Source organism: Leuresthes tenuis, unplaced genomic scaffold (assembly GCF_036924035.1).
Source record: "Leuresthes tenuis unplaced genomic scaffold, fLeuTen1.0.hap1 SCAF_24, whole genome shotgun sequence".
Classification (NCBI taxonomy): Eukaryota; Metazoa; Chordata; class Actinopteri; order Atheriniformes; family Atherinopsidae; genus Leuresthes; species Leuresthes tenuis.
The window spans coordinates 12362290-12382509 of record NW_027325378.1 but is presented as its reverse complement, the minus strand read 5'-3'; the positions used below and the strand labels follow the sequence as shown (position 1 = coordinate 12382509).

Genomic DNA, 20220 nt, shown 5'->3' with positions numbered 1-20220 from the left:
ACAGACATGCAACGTTTTGAAGTGCTTCATGTGCTGTGTTTTCAAACTCCCGGTAACTCTCAGCTTACAAGTAGTATGAGTCATGGGAGGAAGGTAATCACAGACAATGATGTGGACCGCTACAGGGCAAGCCCCGTTGTGGAGGAATACCCTTGAGAAAGTCCACGCCGTCTGCAAACGACTGCTCATATATAGGTCCAGGGATCGCCCTGGCTCCACAGCCAACCGTATATGTCGTTGCATATCGACCAAGCGCCTTGTCCAATCAGCATTTAGTTTACAACAGCTGCCTCTACGCCATTGGTCGATCGTAGACAAGGGCGTCCTTTTTTTTACACCCCCCCTGCTCGCTCCAACAGCACCATCTCTGGCAGGTGGTGCGCGCCTGTAAAGCATATAGTAGGCTAATGTTTAGGGCGATAGGCAGGTAGTTGTAGGGAAAGAAACGCACGTTAGGTCGTTTATTTTTCGTTTATTGGTTCGTCGTTTTGTTTCGCGTTCCATTACGTCTCCTGTCGAGCAGCCGGAGTCGCAGTGAATGAGATGAACGTCGGGGTTTCCCTCTCTGAGCTAGACACTTTGTGTTTTACGACCAGCGGTGAATTAGACAACTGCTCCTTCATGATGCAGCTTCAGAATGAAAACGGAAAAGCCCTACATGTTGACTATATTTCGCCACCGGTTGAAGCCTGAATGAGAGCAAACCTCCCGGCCACGACCGCGAAGGTCTCACACCGTGGAGCTGCCTCACTCCATCCGCCGGTGTTGCATAGAAAATGATATGTTGATGACATTTTTTGGAAGCGATCGTGCCTTTTGTTTTCATAGCGGAGTATGTGATACGCGGATCTGTGAACGCCACGAAACCCAAATCAGCGGACGTTTTTTTCTGCTTTGAAAATGAGGAAGCGATTTCATAAAGACCCAGAGAATGGCAAGAAGATCTCGTCGTCCGTGGGCCCGGATTTGAGCAAAATGAGAAGGAAAGGGGCCAGTGCTACAGCGGCATGAATTTTTCTTTACAGAATGACACCAAAGGAGGTGAAACGGTGGAGGTAGACGAGACGCAGCATCGATGAAGGCAATCTGGACAAGTTTTGAGTCGCTCATAATGAACATAAATACTTTGCAGCTTCGTTTCAGATCGTTTTCCCCGTATTGAAAGATATTTTCGCATTTTGGATTTTCTATTTCACCAGCCACCTATTTTCGCGTTGCATCTTTACCTTTAATTTATTATTATTATTTTTTACATTTTTGATCCGGACCCTGCTCTGACTACTCAATGGAAGTATGTTATCAGCTGCCGGTTTTGCCTCTGGACAGGCCGGTTCCCAAGCATGTCCTCAGCCGGAGGGGAGCCATTAGTTTCAGCTCCAGCTCTTCTCTCTTCGGGGCTCCTGATCCAAGGCAGCTGTCTCAGGTAAATACATTTCACACGATTAAATCTTCCTGAATTCCTTGAATCAGTTCCTTGGATGTATTTGAGGCTTTGGTGACCAAAATAGATCTTAAAACGAGCATCTTCTCAACAAACGCGTGAATAATCCACAGGAATCTTGCAGGTGGTTGCTGGGTATTTAGGCCCTATCACACATGGTGAGCGGTCACTTGTACAGAAGCACTCGACATAGTCTTATCTCTTTGAGCTAAAACACACACACAACAAGCCATCTCCCAACTTTGTATTTGTGTATGTTGCCTTCAGATAAAGGACCTCGTGGTTTACACTTCAGCCAGCATGAACATGATGTTTTAACTGTACCAACACACTCCTGGGATTTGTCAGAAGACTCTTATTTATGTTAACTTCCATTGACACATTGACAGAACACAAATCATTGAGTCATACTTGAACTTCCTGTACTCTCTTGAAAATATCGCTGGGTTGGCATTGCCTCTATTTATTTGACCAACTCTGCGGTGAAAGATGAAATGTGGGCAGCAGCATCGCTCTTCGTGTTGTGAGGTCACATTTCTAACAGACTTTCATGGATGCAGAAAAACTGTGTAGTACATCTCCAAAACATTGGGCCACATCGAGTCATTTTTGAGCATTTGTGTCCGAGCTGTCCGGCACACGAGTTCAACTGACTGTGACATGTGTGTCTGCAATATGCACTCAAAAGAAAAGTTGCACCAAAAATCATCCTCCAGTTACCTTCTTCCACTCCGCATTACTCTGTTTAAAGTCGTGCTTGCTACTGCTTCTGCGTTTTTGGACAAAAACGGCGAAGCGTGTCCTGGTGTCTTTTGGTCCCATCGAGTGTTGAAAGGCACCTTTCAACACTTAGCTAAGTATTAAGTGACTGTTACTGTGTGTGTGTCCTCTTCAGTTTGATGTCCATTAGTGTTTGGTGCAGGTCCCTGCTCCACATAACTACCCATGTGTGTCTGCTTTGAACCTATTACCCATCCTCACAGGCAGGCCCCTCAAAAACCAATGCATAGCCTTGGCATTCAAAGGCTCACTCCCGATGGCCTTTTGTCTTTGGGGTTTTAGGGTGTCTTTTCAACTGATGCCACGAAATGTTGGATGAGTTGGCTGGACGGCACTTTTCAGATTGTCCAGCCATCATTTTTCTTTATTCATACTTTCAGTACTTCTCCTCCTACTCCTCAGTTAGGAAGACTTTCGCCACGGTGGTGCTCTCTGGAACTTGCCTTTCGGGTCGAAGCCAAGGGAGAGTTCCCGGGAAAAGGTCCAGCCTAGCACGATTTTGGGCTAGAAAGCTGTAGCGTCTCGTCCCTGTTCACTAATCAATCTCTCAAGTGGATCTTTGTTTCCTATTCAGTCGGCCAGTGTGAGGTGTCCTGTTGTTCCTGCACCTTTCTGCTATGAAAAACTGGTTTGTTTGCAGTGAACGGTGCACTTTGTAGTGTTAAGCAACAAAAATCATCTGCTAGATGGCTTTGTGGAGACATTTTAATCACAAGCGTGCAGCTCTTTATGCTCAGTGCAAAAATTAAATAGACAACAACTCAGTGACACAAAGGCCTTCTGACGTCGCCTTTTGTCTCATGTCTCTGCACACACTGGCTGAATTGGGTGAAGACGCCGGCATGCATACAGCAGTGTCACTCAGCCTTTGTCGCAGAGCAATTACACTTCTACAAATATTGTGTTTTGGGCCTTATTTACGACCATAAGGATGCAGTCGTCCTTGGTGGCTGCTGTGTTTTTGTGTGTGGTTCCACAGGCCTGTTGTTTGTGGAAGCAGAGCTGGACTACCACTGCAGAATGAGGCAGTTAGGCATGTGCCTGGGCTCTGTGGGCAGTGGTTTGGCTCATTTCCAGGCTCACAGATGGCCGGAGTCTCAGTCTCTTTTCTTTCTCTGGCTATCTTGTTCCGCTCACTCACAAACCCAGTCTCTCTTTCTCTTTCTCCTCGGGCCCCCCCTCCCCTTTCCCTCGCAGATGAAGACATTTCCTCTTGTAAACAGAGTATGAAAGAGGAGGACTGAAGACACGATTTGAGTCTCAAAAGAATATGTCACTCTGTGGTTGTGGAATGCCCATGACTGGGTGTAAATATGCTGGAGAAGAGGCGTTGAAAACGGCATCAAATAAATGGACATTACAATGTCTTTTTTGTTTTTAGCTTGTTTAAGTCCTAGAATGAGGTGGGGGATGAGTTGGATTCTTGTTTGAGTGCAGTGAGGGATGTTTGTTCCTCTTGGAAAAAGTGAAGAGTAAACACCGGACTGAGACAGATTAGATTGGTGCAAATTGAAAGGGCCAGGAGCAGCAGACCAGGAGCAGGGCAAAGGAAAGAGTCATGTGGTTCTCATTTGAACTATAAAGCACACATGCATTAGTACCGCTCAGCATGGCTGCACGCAATTTAGAGATGATGCACATGCCTGAAGTGAGGGTATCTGTGCCGTGTGTTTGGCAATCAAGATTTGCTACCAGTAAAACACGCTGCTGGTGTGGAAGTTTACAACTTTTCCGAAAGGAAAAAAAAGAAAAAAGCACAGTATTGATGAGGCCTGTGCAATCACGTGGGTTTTTGTGATAATGGCAGGAAAGCAGCTCGGACTGAAAACCCTGATCTGCAGTCGGCTCAATCTATTACGTAACAGCCGGTCATACAATCAGAAGTATAGTAGCCACTGATCTTAGATCGACTCCTTCAGATTTGCAATGTTTAGGCAGGGAGATGCCGATAAGCCTGTGCATGAGGGTGGGAGATGGGAGTGCTTGTTCCAGCCGCACCGCGGATGCTTCTTTGACCAAACTGATAAGGGAATACAGTACAGAGCCTCTTTCTGTGGGAGTTACTGTGTTGATTTAAACTGCCTTCAGATTGACGTTGTTTCAGGATGTGGTAAGAATGCTAAAGGAGCTGTTCAGACTCTGAGCTGGGTGTTTCACAACCTTTCTCAAAAACTTTAACCCCTGTGCTACCAAAAATTGTGCATTTGTAAGCTGGAAGGCATGGAAATTCTATCATTTAGGGAAATGTTCAGCATTTAGTACATTGTGTAAATCAAATAAATCTGGTCTGATGTCTGGAGCATATGCACCACCCCCATGTTTCTCAGCATGTCTGCTTCTCTCTATAAGGGGCCCCTCTTATCACATGACCGTGATGTTTTCATGCTGAAGCGTAGAGTGCAATCAGCCGTAAGAATGCAGCTCCCCACATCTATACACTTTGAGACACACTGTCAACTGATCTGGCTGAATCATGTGTGGTGCAGGTCTGAAAACGCATAAACCTTTACAGGAATGGAAAATCGATTAACCAGTGTGGCGAGTTTTAAACCCCTGACAGATCACACTGGTTGGTGACCTGGCTTTTGTTTGGCCTCCTCAAAAGCTTCCAAGGAAAGGATGGGGGAGCATTAAGCTGGTCTCCAGAAGCAATTAGAGCCTGGGGATGATGTTCGAAATGAATGAAATTCCTGTACAGGGGAGACAGCCTGTGAGAATATGAAGCGCCCACCTCCTTGTAACCCCCCCTAATTTCATAGAGCAGCACTGCTAAAAGTGCATGCATACAATGGTCTTTGAAAGCACCATGTAAACAAAAGCTTATATCGTTTTATGATACTTTCCCTGCTAGTAAAAAAATAAAACCAACCCAAAAAACATGGGTTACAGATGCAGCTCTGTTCGACAAGCATGCTGCGTTGTTCGGCTACAAATTTCATTGTCATTTGCTCGCTGAGGCATTGCGCCAGTTCACCCCCGGGCCTCTCCTTAACCAGCTGCCGTCTCTCAAAATTCACTGCAGCTGGAGTGTGTTACAGTGGCTCATAAAACACTCTTCCAACAGGTAGACTCTATCTGGGGCTTTTGTGTATGCAGCGGCTGGTGTACAAACACACAAAGGCACTCAGTCACTCCAAACCTGCCTGTGTTTATGGCCTAACACTCAGTTACTGGAATGTGCTGTCCCACACAGCAGAGCGCTGCGAGAGGTCATAACTCAGAAGGAAGCTTTCAGTTTATGAAACCGCACTGGGTCTCGCTGCTTTTATCTTGGGGAATTTACATGCGTGTGTGTGTGTTCTTTATTTGGTTTCTGATATGTCAGTTTTTATAGGAAAGGTTTTGGGAAATCATTTGCTTTTGCCCCAGCTGATACAGTGACTGCAGTAGGTCTCTCCTCAATTAAACCCGATTTTTAAAATGTAACAACGCAGTAAAGGCAAGTTTTACACCTGTGTTTGGAAGGTGAGGAACATCAAGAAAGTGTGAGAATGTGGCACTGTGCACTCGACTGTTGAAAAGCTTTCAAAGCCATATCGGGAGGGGGGGGTCCACATACATTCACTGTCAGAATCTCACCAGATTCCTGCAAAGTCCGTTGAGTCCACATTTGTGCACCTTTTGTGATATTGTTAGTATCTGCTGAACTATAGGAGTCAGAGGGTGACAAACACCGAAGCCTCTGGGCTCTGCACTTTGCCAGGAATGTCGACTTTAGGTCCTGACCTCAGAAACCTGAGTGCTGTGACCTCAGGCAGTGAGACTGAGCTGAGATAAGAACCGGAGCCATATGTAAACGAGCTCGCATGGAATTGCAGGCAGCACAATGAGCGGGCTGTTGCGCTTGCAGCAAACTCCAAACAAAGCAGAATTTAGCTTGCATTCAGACTGCGAAGTGCAACCTCAGGGGCCAGATTCAGAAAACCGACTTTTAAATGAATGATCAAAACTTTGCAAGCAGAAATGCACATGTTGCATTCTCTCTTGCAGATTTATTAATCACGGTTGTTGATACACAAGCCGAGTTAACGCGCCCATCTTTAAGCAGGAGTTGACGCAGGCAATCCCTTAAATAATTGTTTGCATATCAAAACACTGTTTGTGCCACTTCGATTTGACAATGAGAACAGCAGCAGAGAAGAAGCGCATCTTCACTGAGAACGGTTTTCAATTTGTGGACTCTCATAAAGGATATTTGAGTTCTAATCACTGTGAATATGTTGCTCATTTTGACTAGAAAACGCCACGGATGACAGCATATTGGCTTGCACTTTATTCCGTGCACATATAATCGCTTTTTCATAATGGTGGTAACGATATTAGATGATGGTGACTTGTCTTTCTTCCAGAAGATCTGGATGTTGCTGTTTTTAAAATAACGTCATCGCAGCACATTCAAATTGGATGATCTCATCGGTGCATGAAAATGCTCTGGCCAGGAGGACAAATCTGCATAAACATTGAAAAAAAAAAAGAGAAAAAAGAAAACATATGTCTGATGCACCTTTTGCACACAAACTTTCAGGATATTTTCTGTATCTGTTGCTTCTCAGATGACCCTTTTATTTCAGCTAAGCGCTCAGCCAATTCAGGATTTAACTGTTAAAGTCATTCATGCATTCATTTTTAAAGAAATGGGCAACTCGTGTGGGTTAAAGCCTGTCTTTTTTAGCTTGTGACTTCATAACTGACAAAGATGGTGATTATAAGTAATCCCAAATAAAAATCCTCAAATAATCCCTTAGAGGAGACATTTTAAAAGGATATTTGTTTTTTTTTGTTTTTTTTTTCCAAAGGCGGGGGGGTGTTGTGTAGTTCGTACGAGTCAGTCAGCATAGCTGCGTGCAAAGCTGGGTGGAGCTACAGGGACAGTTTTTGTTGAGTCTTTGTCCCACTTCACATGCATGGGAGCGGAATCGAATTATTAACTGAAGTACGTCTGACACAGCGACGCTGTGGACTGAGTGAGGAAAAACGTTCAAGACGTAATAGCATTTCTAAGTCTCTCTGTGGTTCTGCACAGCTGAATCCACTGCACAGACATGCTGAAATCAGGGTTTTATTAGAGCATTTCAGACGCAGTTAGCTTTTTCGGGAGCTCGGCTGTAATACTAGACTTTTAACTGTTCCAAAAAGTCAGACAAAGAAACTTTGGTGCATGTGCGGAGCGCCTAGACCCAACTGAGAGTAGTTGAGCAAATATGCGTACAGGAGTGATTCGTCCCCGGCCCGAATTCACCTGGGCCAACCTGGGGCCACGAGGCCATCTGAAACAACTGAGACTTTAAAAACTTCACAGCAGTTCAAGTGAATGCTTTGCTGTATCGTGGATTCAGCTGAGTTTAAGTTGACCAGAGCTAGAACCCTGACATATCTGTCCCCCGCAAGATATCAACGACTCACTGAATTAAACACTTTCAGACCAAGGTGGCCCGAAACAATGTGACAAGGTTGTGTTATGTCTGAGTTTTTTTTTATTCATCCACACTCAAGACATCAAGATACATGCTCTCAAGTTTTTTTTTTTGTCTCCTTTCAAAAACACTGATGTTTTATCTGTTTTTGTCGTATTTCCACTACATTTGATGCGTTTGCTATGACAACCGCAAGCGTCATAGATCAGAGGCTCTGATAGGGGTGTAGATTTACTGTAGATATACCTTTTAATCTAACAGAGTTGGTGGTTTCTAGAACAAAAACAAACCAAAGCAAAAAACTTCCTGCATCATTTCATAGTTAAGAATCGCTGTGTTTATCTGGCCCACAGCAGGCTTTTGCTGTTAAATGGCTCTATAAAGCGTTAAACTCGCATGAGTTTTTGCATAAAACCTGTTTTTTTTTTTTTTTTTTTTTTTTTTTTAAATCTCAACAAAAATGCCAAAGCCTTCCTTGCATAACCCAGAAGTGTCTTTCAACACAGGATTTTTACCTGCAAAGTGATGCAAACATGCAAAATGCACATGAAATGCATTCTAAAACAGGCAGAGACATTTCAGATGTCGGGGAGGTGTTTAACCAGCGCTGGATGACGTTCCTCGTGTTCCAGGTGATTCAGATCAGTGCAGAGAATGACGGCAAATCAGCAAATCGCCCCATTGCATTTATTTATTTATTAAAAATTTATTTTTTATAAATGATTGCGCATCTGTAACAGTGAGTCTTGCTTTTGACATCCTCCATATCTCATTACTTTTGTCTGTGAAGCGTAAATGACACACGCGAACATAGTGGCTTATAGTAAGTTCTTGCTGGACCATGACAGAACGGCGGGTGTGGCAAGGGCGTGTGTTGTCCGGTGGCCATTTCAAGGATAAAGCGTGACTTTGTCCTCTGTTCACAGAGGGAATGTGACAGTGACAAAGTGCGCTGCTGCCTACTTCTTACCAACTCGCAAGGGAGCCAAAGCCAATAAGTGCCAACTGTTGTGTGTGTGTGTGTATCTGTGTGTGTGTTTCCAGCAAACACTGGCCAAAAAGTTTGTTTTGTGTTTGTAGGGCTGGACACTCTTCATTCCCAGCCATAGAGCCAACAGCATACAGTTCCCACGCATGTGATAGCTAATACTACCCCCTTACACACACACACACAGAGACACATGCAGCCCATGCATACATACACACAATCTATAATACTCACACTAAACACCGATCTCGTCTGTAAACACGGAGCACTGTTGACACTAAAATACAGCTTTGCACATTACCCACCCTGAGTCAAGCTGTTTGCTAGCTGGTAAAATATTAGCTTTGGATTGGTGGCTGTTAGGTGTGTGTGTGTGTGTGTGTGAAGTAGATTCATGGTAATCTGAAGGATATTAAGTAAAGAGTACAAAGACACTTACACTTTTAAACACGAGTGAGACAACAGATGTCATGAAATGATTCCAGAACAAAGGCAGATTTATTAAGCGTTGACCTGTAAGACATCTCTTCCAAGATTTATCACTTGTACACATTTTTGTTTCCGTTTACTGTGTGACCGAGGTGTTTTCCAGCAGTTTATAAACTTATTTCCCAGAGAGGAATTTCTAAGAGCTTTGCTGACTGAGTGAAGGGTAACTAGTATTAACTCAGGGTTAACAGTCATCCTACGAGAGACCCATCAGTTTGGTAGCAAGTCGGTCAGTGAGCCAACCTGCCTGTTATGCAGACTCCCTGCGGAATGGGTAACCTGAGACAAGGGAAGCCCCAGAAGGGGAGAGCGGAGAGTTTGCCTGGAGGGGGGCCAGGATATGTTGAGTGCATAGTGAGGTGAGCCAACACCTCAGCGTAGCCCTGAGCAGCTGCCTGTCGACAGAGCAAATGTGCAGTTGCCACAGTCAAACATGCTCCAGCTACCACTGTGCTCGTGACACTCAGGCTGCAGCTGTCTCCTGCTCAGGGACACTAGTTGGCACTAAATATTGTTGAAGACATTAAGTAATCATTTTTGCTGGAATGTCCCTTTATATTTTGGTCACTTGTTCCCTCTACTTAGTCAAAGAAAGATATACCATTTAAGGAAAAAAAAGGAGGGATGTTTGTCTGTATTGGGTTTTTCTTTAGAGAAAAACAACTGGCGGGGCAATGTAGGGGGCTGTCGCCTCATTTCATCAAAATGACTCCGGACTACATAGCTAGCACACAGCAAATGGCTAACAACAAGCTTGCAATGAGCACGGTGATTAACGCGGCGCAGCTCTCATTCACCGACAGCACTCCTGTCTGAGATGATGTGCTGCCACATTTGGGTTCTGTTGCAAACCTTTCGGTCCTGAGTGCAGGTAGGGTACAGACACAGCCAGAACACAATGACACAATTTATTAAGACCTCAATTAAGTCAAAATAACACCCAGACGGACTGCAGCAGCTCCTTTTTATAGCCATTATTTCACATTATTTCTGTTTAAGCGGATCGTTTTAGGGTGCGGCGTGACCTGCTCGCCTTCATTCCACCCCTCTCCTCTTCAGAGTCCACCTCTGTTGTGATCTGAAGTTCTCAATAACCCCTGGAGCATGTTATTTCACCACCAGAGAGCCGAACATTATTAACGGTTATTAACAGCATTCGCTTTCGTTGCACATCGGCTCCATAAACTCTGGACTTCACCGTTGCTCCATTTTTCGGTGTTTTTTTTTTTTACTGGTTTGAAAGTAAAGCATTAGACAGTTTGCCTAATGCTTTACTTTCAAATATGAGGGACCCAAAACAAAATGCCAGCGTTGGGTTTTTAGGTTTTTGAGTAGACTGTGACTTTGGACACCCAAATGTCCCTCAAGCACAAAAAAAAGAAGTGACTGTAAGGTCTCCCATTTAATGCATTGCTTTAGATCTTGGTGCATGATGAGCCAGTATGAACTTATTCAAAGCAAGCGCATATTTGCATATTTTCTAAAGAATGACAGCAACCGTTACAGAAGTCCATTTGAATGGTCTTTGACCATTAGAAAAACCATCTACAGTATGCCTAATGTCTTTCTATGTTTCCATGCCGTCACACTGACAACCTGGTTCGTGTCTATCATAGTTTTCAGATTATCGAAGCCATAAGCTGAATCCCAACACAACTGCATTGTTTGCAAAGTAGTCTGGTGTGTAATCTCATTTATTCATCATGCTTGTGGAACAGTTTCCTCCCAAGGCAGTTGGGAGTTGTTCATCTTTTCGTGTTTCCGAGACCGACTCTGTCACAGCGGCAAAACATCTAAATCAAATGTCCAAATCTAGATTTAGATCATCTTTTATTGAGTTAACAGTTAACAGATGGCCATTAAACTTGGTGGAGTCCACTCTCTCCCTGTAGCTGCTTTTTAGAAGAGGTCTTTTTTTGTGCTGCGGATGCCAAATGTTTTAAATTTAGAGTTCCCAGTTATCTTGCTTGGAAGAGTTTAGATTTTTTTTTTTATTTTTTTTTTTTTTTAATGATGAAATTGTTAAAATAATATTGCTGACTGGTTGTTGTCACTTCCTCCACTTTAGTCGAGATAAGAATTCAGATGCGTTCACATATTCACGTGCTGAAGTCAGGACAGGGAAGTCATTTTTCTTTTTCAATCTCTACTTTTTAATCTCTCTGCGTCTCCAGCTGTGCTTGTTAGCCAGGAAGTAAACATCACAGAAAAGTTCTTGGGTGGGGTCGGATCTCGAATCTGATATAATACTTTTCTTTTATTGGAAACGCTGCGTGCGTTTGTGTGCGCTCGTACGTGTTTGTGTCCTCACAGCACATGCGTTTCTCACATGACTGATAGCTGTGCCGTATCGGGCCGATGATATGGAGCTGGAACATGCTTATCTGTGCGACAGCAGTTTACGCACAAACACGCGTGCACACACAGATTAGACCCAACAGCAGCAGCCTTACGCCACTCGCTACTAGTGTCGCACTGTTTATCCATGAGATTATTAGAGCGCACACGCCTAATTGCGATTAACAACCTGTGACGGGGCCTCATCCTGGTGCTGTAATGATATAATTATGACATTATGTTGTTTAAACCCTTGAACAGCTGTTGAAAGTGTCTCTTTCTTTTTAGAGACGAGGGGCCATCTCCTACGACAGCTCCGACCAGACGGCGCTGTACATTCGTATGCTAGGTAAGTGTCTCCCTGCTCTCAGTGCATATGCACTCTGTGTCAGTAGATACACACACACACACGCTTATCAGACATCAGAAGGTTTATCTTCCCCCTCATCATGTCCACCTCCTAATATGCAGTGACTTAAAAAAAGCAGTGGAATGGGTAATGCATTGAGGCATGTCGAGATTAGAAGGCACACCAAAGTGCACGTTTTGAATCCACTCAATTCCTGGCCTTTTTCTAATCTCTCAGTCCCAACAGGCTAAGACTGTGTGTATCTGTGGCGTTGGTCAGATTGGGTGTGCGGAGTGTACTTCTGTGTTTGTGTACATGTGTCTTTGTGTACATACCGCGTGTGTGTGGGTATCCATTTGACCTCAGCGACTCCAAACAGACTAAGCAGTTTAGAAAATGGATGATAGGATGGAGGACCCGTAGTTCTGTCAGTCAGCTGGAGTCGGATGCGTCTGGGGAGCGACCGGATCGGCCGTGTTTTTCCTAATCAATAAGGTCATTGGGTATAGATGCGATTAGAGCCTTTATTATACCCTTGAGGTCTGTCTCCTTAATACCGATGTGCTTTTGCCTGCAGCTTTTGTCACTTTATACGATAGTTCTGTTGTTTTTATCTAGAGGCATCAAGGAAATGGAGTAAAATCACATCAATATTCCTGTGAATATCAGATGTGAAATATAGTCAGTAGGAAGGGAGCATTGAACTTTTCTAACTTCAGTTGTTTATTCTAAGTTTCATATAACTGCTATTCTTATTTTTCTTCCCAGCTTGAACGTGAGCCAGACACTGCCACGTGTGTCTGGTCACAGTAACAGTATTTTGTGGAGCTCTCTGAAGGAGCTTTAGCGCTTTAATCATTTTACTTGGCTAAGTGTGATGGCAGTTTTGTACGTCACAGACATAAAACATCTGTGTCTGTAGGGTTTATATTAAACGGAGTGTGAGGAGGAGAGGCACGCTAATGCAGACTGGTGTTTGCCGGGGCCAGGCTTCAGTCTGCCAACTTAATGCTGATGTGCTTTCAAATAGCAGGACTCAGAGCTTTGGCCACATCAGTTATAATGACATGACCTACATCCACCCCAGAGCGCCAGCACTAATGCACCGTAAGGGAGACATAGACCCTGTGACACTCAAAAACACACGAGTCGTACACACGCACACACACGTGCTGAGCCCTAGCACATGCATCTGGAAATGTGACAGATGTATATACAAGTGGGTTCCCGCTTGCAGCCCAGGAATGAATGCATTGGTCACGCTTTATTGTTATTATCATTATTATTAATTTTTTTGCACGGTTACACTTTACACATTCATGTCAAAAACTTTACAAACAGCTTTTCAAAATGTTTGCCATCATCGTGCCTTGATTTGTAATTCTTAGTTTTTGGTATTTCGATAGGAGCTTGTGTAGTATTCAAACAGCTGTTAAATAAAATAAAATGGCCTGTGTGACTTAGCCTTTGAATTCTGACGCACACATGAAGTGCCATGTGTGACTGTTCCCACACAGTGATGATACTGACCAAGCCTGGATCAAATCGTAATCTCAATATACAGCTTTAAGCTTGTTTCAGTTTGCTGGGAGTACCAAAGGGGATGGGATTTTACCATATCAGAAAGTTTACGTCCTGCTTCGATTTTCTTCGGGGATTATATTTGAATTCTTTTGAAAAGCGGAGACATAATGTGAGGGATTTCTGTCAACTATCAGTTACTGCTTTGTCTTGATGCACCTTTTGACCAAAAATCAATCAGTATTTTGTTTCCATTTAGTGTTTACTAGGGGTGTGACGAGATCTCGAGCCACGAGCCCTATCAGTTTGTCCAGTTTCTTTTTGTCACTGGTTCCGATGCTGCTGCCCCAGATGACCCCCCTACAGACTGATAAAGATGGTCATGGTCTGCAATACTTTGCTGCAGACACTAAAGGGCCTATGCTTCATCAAGTACAGTCTGCCCTGTTCCTCAAAGAATGAACGGCTGCTGTGAACTTCTTCGTTTTGACCAATCAGAGTATACTGACCCCCCCCCCTTTCCAGGTAGATTGTAACAAGAGGGGTGTCAGCAATGGCCAAAATAAAATGATCAGTCTATCAATGAACACTGGAAGCATAACGTATCTCACAAGTTTGATACAGTTTATGAAATGGTAAAATCATAAAAAAAGGGCTGAGGAAGTCTTAAGTTCTCCAGCTTTCTTTGCAAATTGCTGAACAGAAGCTCTTAGAAAAAAGAGACTTCCTTCAAAAGGGCTGGGGCAGGGTGTCAGGCAATTTGAACTTTATTTGCATTGGTCTTGTCATCCTGCTCTGCGCGTTGTCATGTGGTAAAGCCCATCCTCGTGGCACTTAAAGCAGGAGAAATAATCCGAAGTAACTCTTAAGTACTGCTTGTTTGAGAACATTCACACACTTCTTTTTGTCTAGTATGAATCTTGAGGAAATAAGTGTTGATTTCTTCCAGGAGATGTGAGAGTGAGAAGTCAGGTTGGATTTGAACCGGAACGAAGAAGCTCCCACCCATACCTTTGCATTGACTTCCGAACACTTCACAGTGAGTATGCATCACAGTCTAACTGCCTCAGCCCATTCAGACCAGGTGCAGCACATGAATGCACATCCCTTTAAGACCTCACGCGATTTTATTAATTTATTTGTTTTCCCAGTATATACATTTTTTTTTGATCATGACACAAAACAGGGATGTCACATAAGATGTAAATCCTACTGTAAAGGGAGAACAACGCAAACCTATAGCTCCACACAGCTTGTTCCTCGTCTGTAAGACTGAGTTGTGTTTATGCTCTGCTTTTGTTCACTGTGTCACAAATCACTAAAGGCTGAGGTGTGTCTTTGTGGAAAACTTGACCAGAGACTTGTGTCAAGCCTTAGTAAGTAAGTTGATGATTAAAACGACCTCTTTCATACTGAAAGAAAATTTTTCTTTTATTTATTTATTTTTTTTAACTATCAAACGGCTACAGAGAATCTATGAAAGTCTGTGTTGATGATTTGACCCAAAAGTAATCCTACCTCATGCTGACGTATTTCCGGATTGCAGCTACAGTTTATACAGACACGGTGCCTTTGTAGTGTGCTTGTGTGTGTGTGTGTGTGTGTGTGTGTGTGTGTGTGTGGAGAGAGAGAGACCACTGACAAAGCATGTCTGCTGTGTGATCCCCGACGAAAGGCTTATGAGGGGGCGGCTGTGTCAGCAGCGACTGTTTGTATATCGCTGTGTTGGTGTCAGATCCCCACCGAGCTTGTCCCAGCCAAATGATTCTCCAAACCTAATGGGCTTCTGAAATAAACATGCCTCAGAATTGTTCTCTTTTTCATGCGTTGCATCTTTTACAAGATATTTGTGTGTGTGTGTGTGTGTGCACACGCAGCACGGATGGGATGTGGGGCCTCGTCGGCCAGCTCTGGTACTGAAAGAAGGGTCCACAGACTGCTCAGCTTCCAGAGGTACCTGCACTCATCCCGCCTGCTGCGGGGAATCCCCCAGCAGATCCCTCTTCACATCCTCGATGAAGACTACACTGGACAGGCCAGAGTATGGCAGCCGCTAGGCACAGAATAACACCATGATTAAATGTTCCGAAGTGAACCCGGTTTGTTTTATTGTAGACTTCATATCTGTAACTCTGCTTCTCCTCTCCCTCTCTCGTAGTGCATGCTGGAAAAAGTTGGCACCTGGAACTTTGACATTTTTCTTTTTGATAAATTGACAAACGGTAGGTACGATGCTATAAATGATGTCTTTCTGTTTTACATTTCAAAAAGTCCCCACTGGTGTCGTCTCTTAAATGTTCCACACAATATGAGGTTTACTGCATGACTCAGTCACTACATCCGACTTGGTAGGACATCGCTGATTCTATGCATCTTAGTTTTAGAGCAAATTATTCCACTGAAACCACCATGTTACACCTGATGGAGCGAAGAGAATCGAGGTTGGATTGAAGTGGAGTTTTGGTGTGGAGATCCTTGTAGTTATCCAACAAGACGCAGTTTTCGGTTGATAATTCATAAGTGTGTCTGTTTATTAGGATTTTCCACAATATGATACACATACAAATATCATGCAAAAAAAGCTGGATTAGTAACATGAAGTTAAAGATGAAACGCTGTTTTCATCAGATCATTTTAACTTGTGTAACATAAGGTATTGATGCATTCTGTGACGAGGTCTGAGGATGACAATCGTTAAACCACTAGAGCCCTTGTATAACCACACCAATTCAATAAATCCACTGTGGGACAGTGGGAATGTGTGTGTGTGACTTAGTCTTCCATTCAAGATTGTGGTCTGCTTGTCTTTGATGCAGCCGGTGTCTGTGGAAGCCATAACTGAGAGGAGCAGAACACTGGAGCGCATACAGAGCAGCGTTTCTATCATTAGCTTAATGCCAAAAGTAACAGCTTTCCTTTATGTTTTTGAGCTGCTACATGTTTATATAATTGCACTTTGCGTAGCTTCAACCGATCCAAATGTGTTCCAGCCTCAAGATATGTTCTTGGCACCTTCCCGACTTCTCTATTTTCTGCACTTTTTCTCCCATGAGAAAATCACAAGTGCTTAAAAAGTTTTCGAGACACTAGCTGCAGTGAAATGAATGAAGACTGAAAACTGCAACTCGAATGCACGGAGCGTAACAGACGCTGTGATCGTTTCTAATTGTGAAATTATTCCCTCTCAGGGAACAGCCTGATCACCCTGACTTTCCACCTGCTGAACCAGTATGGCCTGGTGGAGCTTTTCCAGCTGGACATGGTCAAACTCTGGAGGTTTTTAGTCATGGTTCAGGAGGACTACCACAACGACAACCCATATCACAACTCTGTCCATGCTGCAGATGTCACACAGGCCATGTATTGCTACCTGCAGGAGCCCAAGGTGAGTCATGCAGACCAGACATTTGGGTTCTTCTGGGCTGAAGTTTCTAACTTCGTTGGCTGTCAGCGGGGACAAGATCTGCCAGAATGTCTAAGTGCAGAGGAATGTTTCTGTGTTCTTTTATTTTTCCCTCTTTATGAGGACTCTTAAAACAACTTGCAGTGTAGTCTTTCCCTTTTTACTTGAATTTAGATATTAGGTTTTGGGTTTGATGGTGCCCAGCTTTTGTGTCCAAAGTACATCTAAAACCAAATATATTTTTCTATAGGTCAGAGCTTTAGAATGAATGTGCAAGTGCTTTCAAGAAGGTGTTTTTGGAACATTAATTTTGAGTTGTGCCATTCTCTCGTTGCGAGTGCAGCTTGCAAAGTCTCTGACCTCCTTTGACATCCTACTGGGAATCCTAGCAGCTGCCACACATGACCTGGACCACCCTGGGGTCAACCAGCCTTTCCTCATCAAGACTGACCACTATCTAGCCACACTCTATAGAGTAAGACAAGACAACAGTCACCTTGTAGCCTGCCTAACTTGCTTTAGTGGAAGGCATCGTGTGGCATATTAAATTAATTTCCCCTTTTTTTTCCCTTTCCTAACAAACAGAATACCTCAGTTCTGGAAAACCACCACTGGAAGTCAGCAGTGGGTCTCTTCAGAGAGACTGAACTGTTCTCCCATTTGCCTGCTGAGGACAGGTCAGTTGGACACTCAAGTGTTGTTTAGAGCACCAAAGAAAGTCAGACTGTGCTCCACGCCATGCTAGTTGGCACACTAACAGAGCTCTGCTGTGCTATAAGAAGAAACCATGAACAGATGTCTCATTATATGCTTAAAACGGTCATTTTGTTGATTTAAATGCACTCTACTCTTTGACATCCCAGTCTGAACATGGAGAGGGAATTGGGCTCCTTAATCCTGGCCACAGACATCAGCAGGCAGAACGACTACCTGTCTAGGTTTCGCATGCACCTGGACCAGGACAACCTGTGCTTGAGCAACGCCAGTCACCGTCACTTCATCCTGCAGGTCGGTTATTTCCTCATCTCCTGTGAAATCGCTCGACTCCAGCAGGCCACAGTTTCAGTTTTGTTTTTACCCCCTTCGTGTGTAGATGGCTCTGAAGTGCGCGGACATCTGTAACCCCTGCAGACCCTGGGAGCTGAGCAAACAGTGGAGCGAGAAAGTGACAGAGGAGTTCTTCCAACAAGGTTATCTGTCTGTTTGGTGCTTGCTCTTTTCATTGTTCTGTAACTTGTTTTGTGCCTTTCTTTTTTTTTTTCCTGTCCCCAGTCGTTCTTTTGTTCTGTGCAGAACATATTGTGCTGTATAATAGCTCACAAATGAATTCATTATTTTGCCTGATTCATAAAGGAGACATTGAGAAGAAGCACAAACTTGACATCAGTCCGTTTTGTGACAGAGAGAGGAACACAGTTGGCAACATTCAAATAGGCAAGTATGGGAACCGAATTCGCTATTCGTAGCTTGTTACTTAACCTGGATGTGACACCTTTCCCTCCTCTTTCAGGCTTCATGACGTACGTGGCGGAGCCGCTGTTTGCAGAATGGGCCCGTTTCTCCGACACACGTCTGTCTCAGACCATGCTAGGCCACATGGGGCTGAACAAAGCCAGCTGGGGCGGCCTGCTGCAGGAACAAACCCCCGTCTCCGAGGAGCCAGGGCCCGGCGCAGACACAGGAGATGCTGCCACAGGAGGAACCAGCTCCAAAGAAATACCTCAGGGAAGCAGAGAATCCTGACACTCCTTGTGTGCCCTTTCACCTCAGCCTCCTGACCCCGGCCTCAGGGCCGCACCACACACTGAGGTCCGGGTGGGGCACCCACTGGTCTGCAGTCCCGCCGCTGCCCCACCTGCACCTAACACCCTGTTTATGTTTTGTTGCTTTGGCCTCCCATCTTGATAAACCACTGATTTTATTTAATTTATTTAATTTTTAATTCCTCTTTTTGGCATAGAGCAATACATAGATACCTCATTTGGCTACTGCTGTATTTTTTTCTTTTATTTGCTCCGTTTTATTTATTTGTCCACTGTAGTTTTGGCATTACTGACTGAACACGCCACTTTTGTTTTGTTGGTGAACCTTAAGGGGAAAGCAGTATAAAAACTGAAAAAGACTTTCTTTTTTTTCCTGGTATTTTGAAGTGCCATTTGAAAACAAAGATTTGAAGAATGATTTGAACTGAGTTGATTGAGACAACTGGAGTATTATGATATGAGACCCTCCTGAGACTTTTGAGTAATGACATGTTGCATTTGTACTGAAGATTCTTCCTCATGTAAAAAGAAAAAGAAAAAAAAAATGTGACGAGCCCGGTCCTTCTGCTGCCTCTATGAAGACTGTTTACGCATCTCCTTGTTTGTTGTACCTTTCCCATGAACTGAAGTGAATCATGTCGGCTCCACGGTTTGCCTTCGAAGCACAGATGTAAAGAACCACTCGTTTGAACTGTCATCCCACTGTTAAAGCCATGAGCAGAACCTTTCTCAAACTCACCAGATGCCATAAATGACTCCACCTGTGCTACCATGTTCTTGCACTCCAAATAACGATGATGTTGGACGTACAGCTTCGTCTCCATGACCTTCCTTCGACGACACCCCGTTAAAGGTATTATCCAGCCCTGGTTGAGCTCTGGAAGCTTCCCTGCCAGACTGGGACGCTGGTCAAGTCGCATGCACCTCGCCTGGAACTCCACTCCATGCAACTCAACTCGCTCAGGGTTTTGCCAGTCTCTGTTTAGAGGAAGAGGGGGGGAGGGAGGAGGTGACTAAGGACGATGCAAGGTTGCTCTTTTTGCTGTTGGCTCAGATCAACTGAAGGAGACTCCCTCTTCGCAGAATGTCTCTCACAGCCACATGAAACCTAAAGGACTGCTTGACTGATGCCTTATAACTATGCACAAACTATGCTAAGTGACCAAACCAACTCCTGTTCCCATCAAGTGCATGGTGTGCTTGTCTTTGAATGCACTGTCCAATCCCTTTGCCTTTTTTTGTTGTTGTGAGGAACAACTCCAGCTGTCCTTTCTTGGTTTTTTTCCTTTTTTTTTTTGTATGGAAACAAAATAGGCGAGAGGATTTGAACATTCCATCGTGTTTAGTTTCTCTTTTGATTCTGTATAGTGGCACAGATTGTGTTTTGTGTTGAGACATTTTGAACGATAACAGGTGCTTTTCTTACTTTAGCTGATTTGTATTTTTGCTGTAAGTGCTGTAAGACTGTTGATAAAACTGTTTACAATTTGTTGCGACAGCCATTTTTTGGGAAGACTTCGGTGTGGAGCCAGGTTTTGTAAAGGCTTTGCTGTATTGACCTTTTTTGATACATGCCTGTTGCAGTTACAATTTGAATAATAAAACCTGTTGTTGACTTTCATGACTCGAATGTATAACCAAGTGACTTAACAAAATCATTTCAGTTCAGTGTTAATATTTTTCTGTGGCCTGTTTTGATTACAGGCGGCCCTAAAGAATTTATATTGATAAATAC

The 20220-nt window shown here is 43.9% G+C and overlaps 1 protein-coding gene across 2 annotated transcripts; it reads left to right on the top strand.

Annotated features, from left to right (window-relative positions):
- Window positions 1–358: 358 nt before the first annotated feature.
- Window positions 359–20106, top strand: pde7a (phosphodiesterase 7A). 2 transcript variants are annotated; one of them, XM_072378909.1, is made up of 12 exons: window positions 359–1423; window positions 11738–11798; window positions 14272–14358; window positions 15197–15360; window positions 15478–15541; window positions 16508–16704; window positions 17066–17197; window positions 17308–17399; window positions 17586–17730; window positions 17816–17912; window positions 18076–18156; window positions 18233–20106. In XM_072378909.1, the coding sequence occupies exons 1-12, from the start codon at window positions 1286–1288 to the stop codon at window positions 18463–18465; spliced, it is 1491 nt and encodes a 496-aa protein (XP_072235010.1). In that variant the 5' UTR covers window positions 359–1285; the 3' UTR covers window positions 18466–20106. The 2 variants fall into 2 exon arrangements, with proteins under 2 accessions (XP_072235010.1, XP_072235009.1); XM_072378908.1 differs by having other exon boundaries at window positions 14269–14358.
- The last annotated feature ends 114 nt before the right edge of the window (window positions 20107–20220 follow it).

Coding starts and splice junctions, on each gene's coding strand:
- pde7a (XM_072378908.1), top strand. CDS start 1,286: ATGGAAGTATGTTATCAGCTGCCGGTTTTGCCTCTGGACAGGCCGGTT. Junction 15,361..15,477: donor ACTACACTGGACAGGCCAGA/GTATGGCAGCCG, acceptor CCTCTCTCGTAG/TGCATGCTGGAAAAAGTTGG. Junction 17,198..17,307: donor ATCTAGCCACACTCTATAGA/GTAAGACAAGAC, acceptor CCTAACAAACAG/AATACCTCAGTTCTGGAAAA.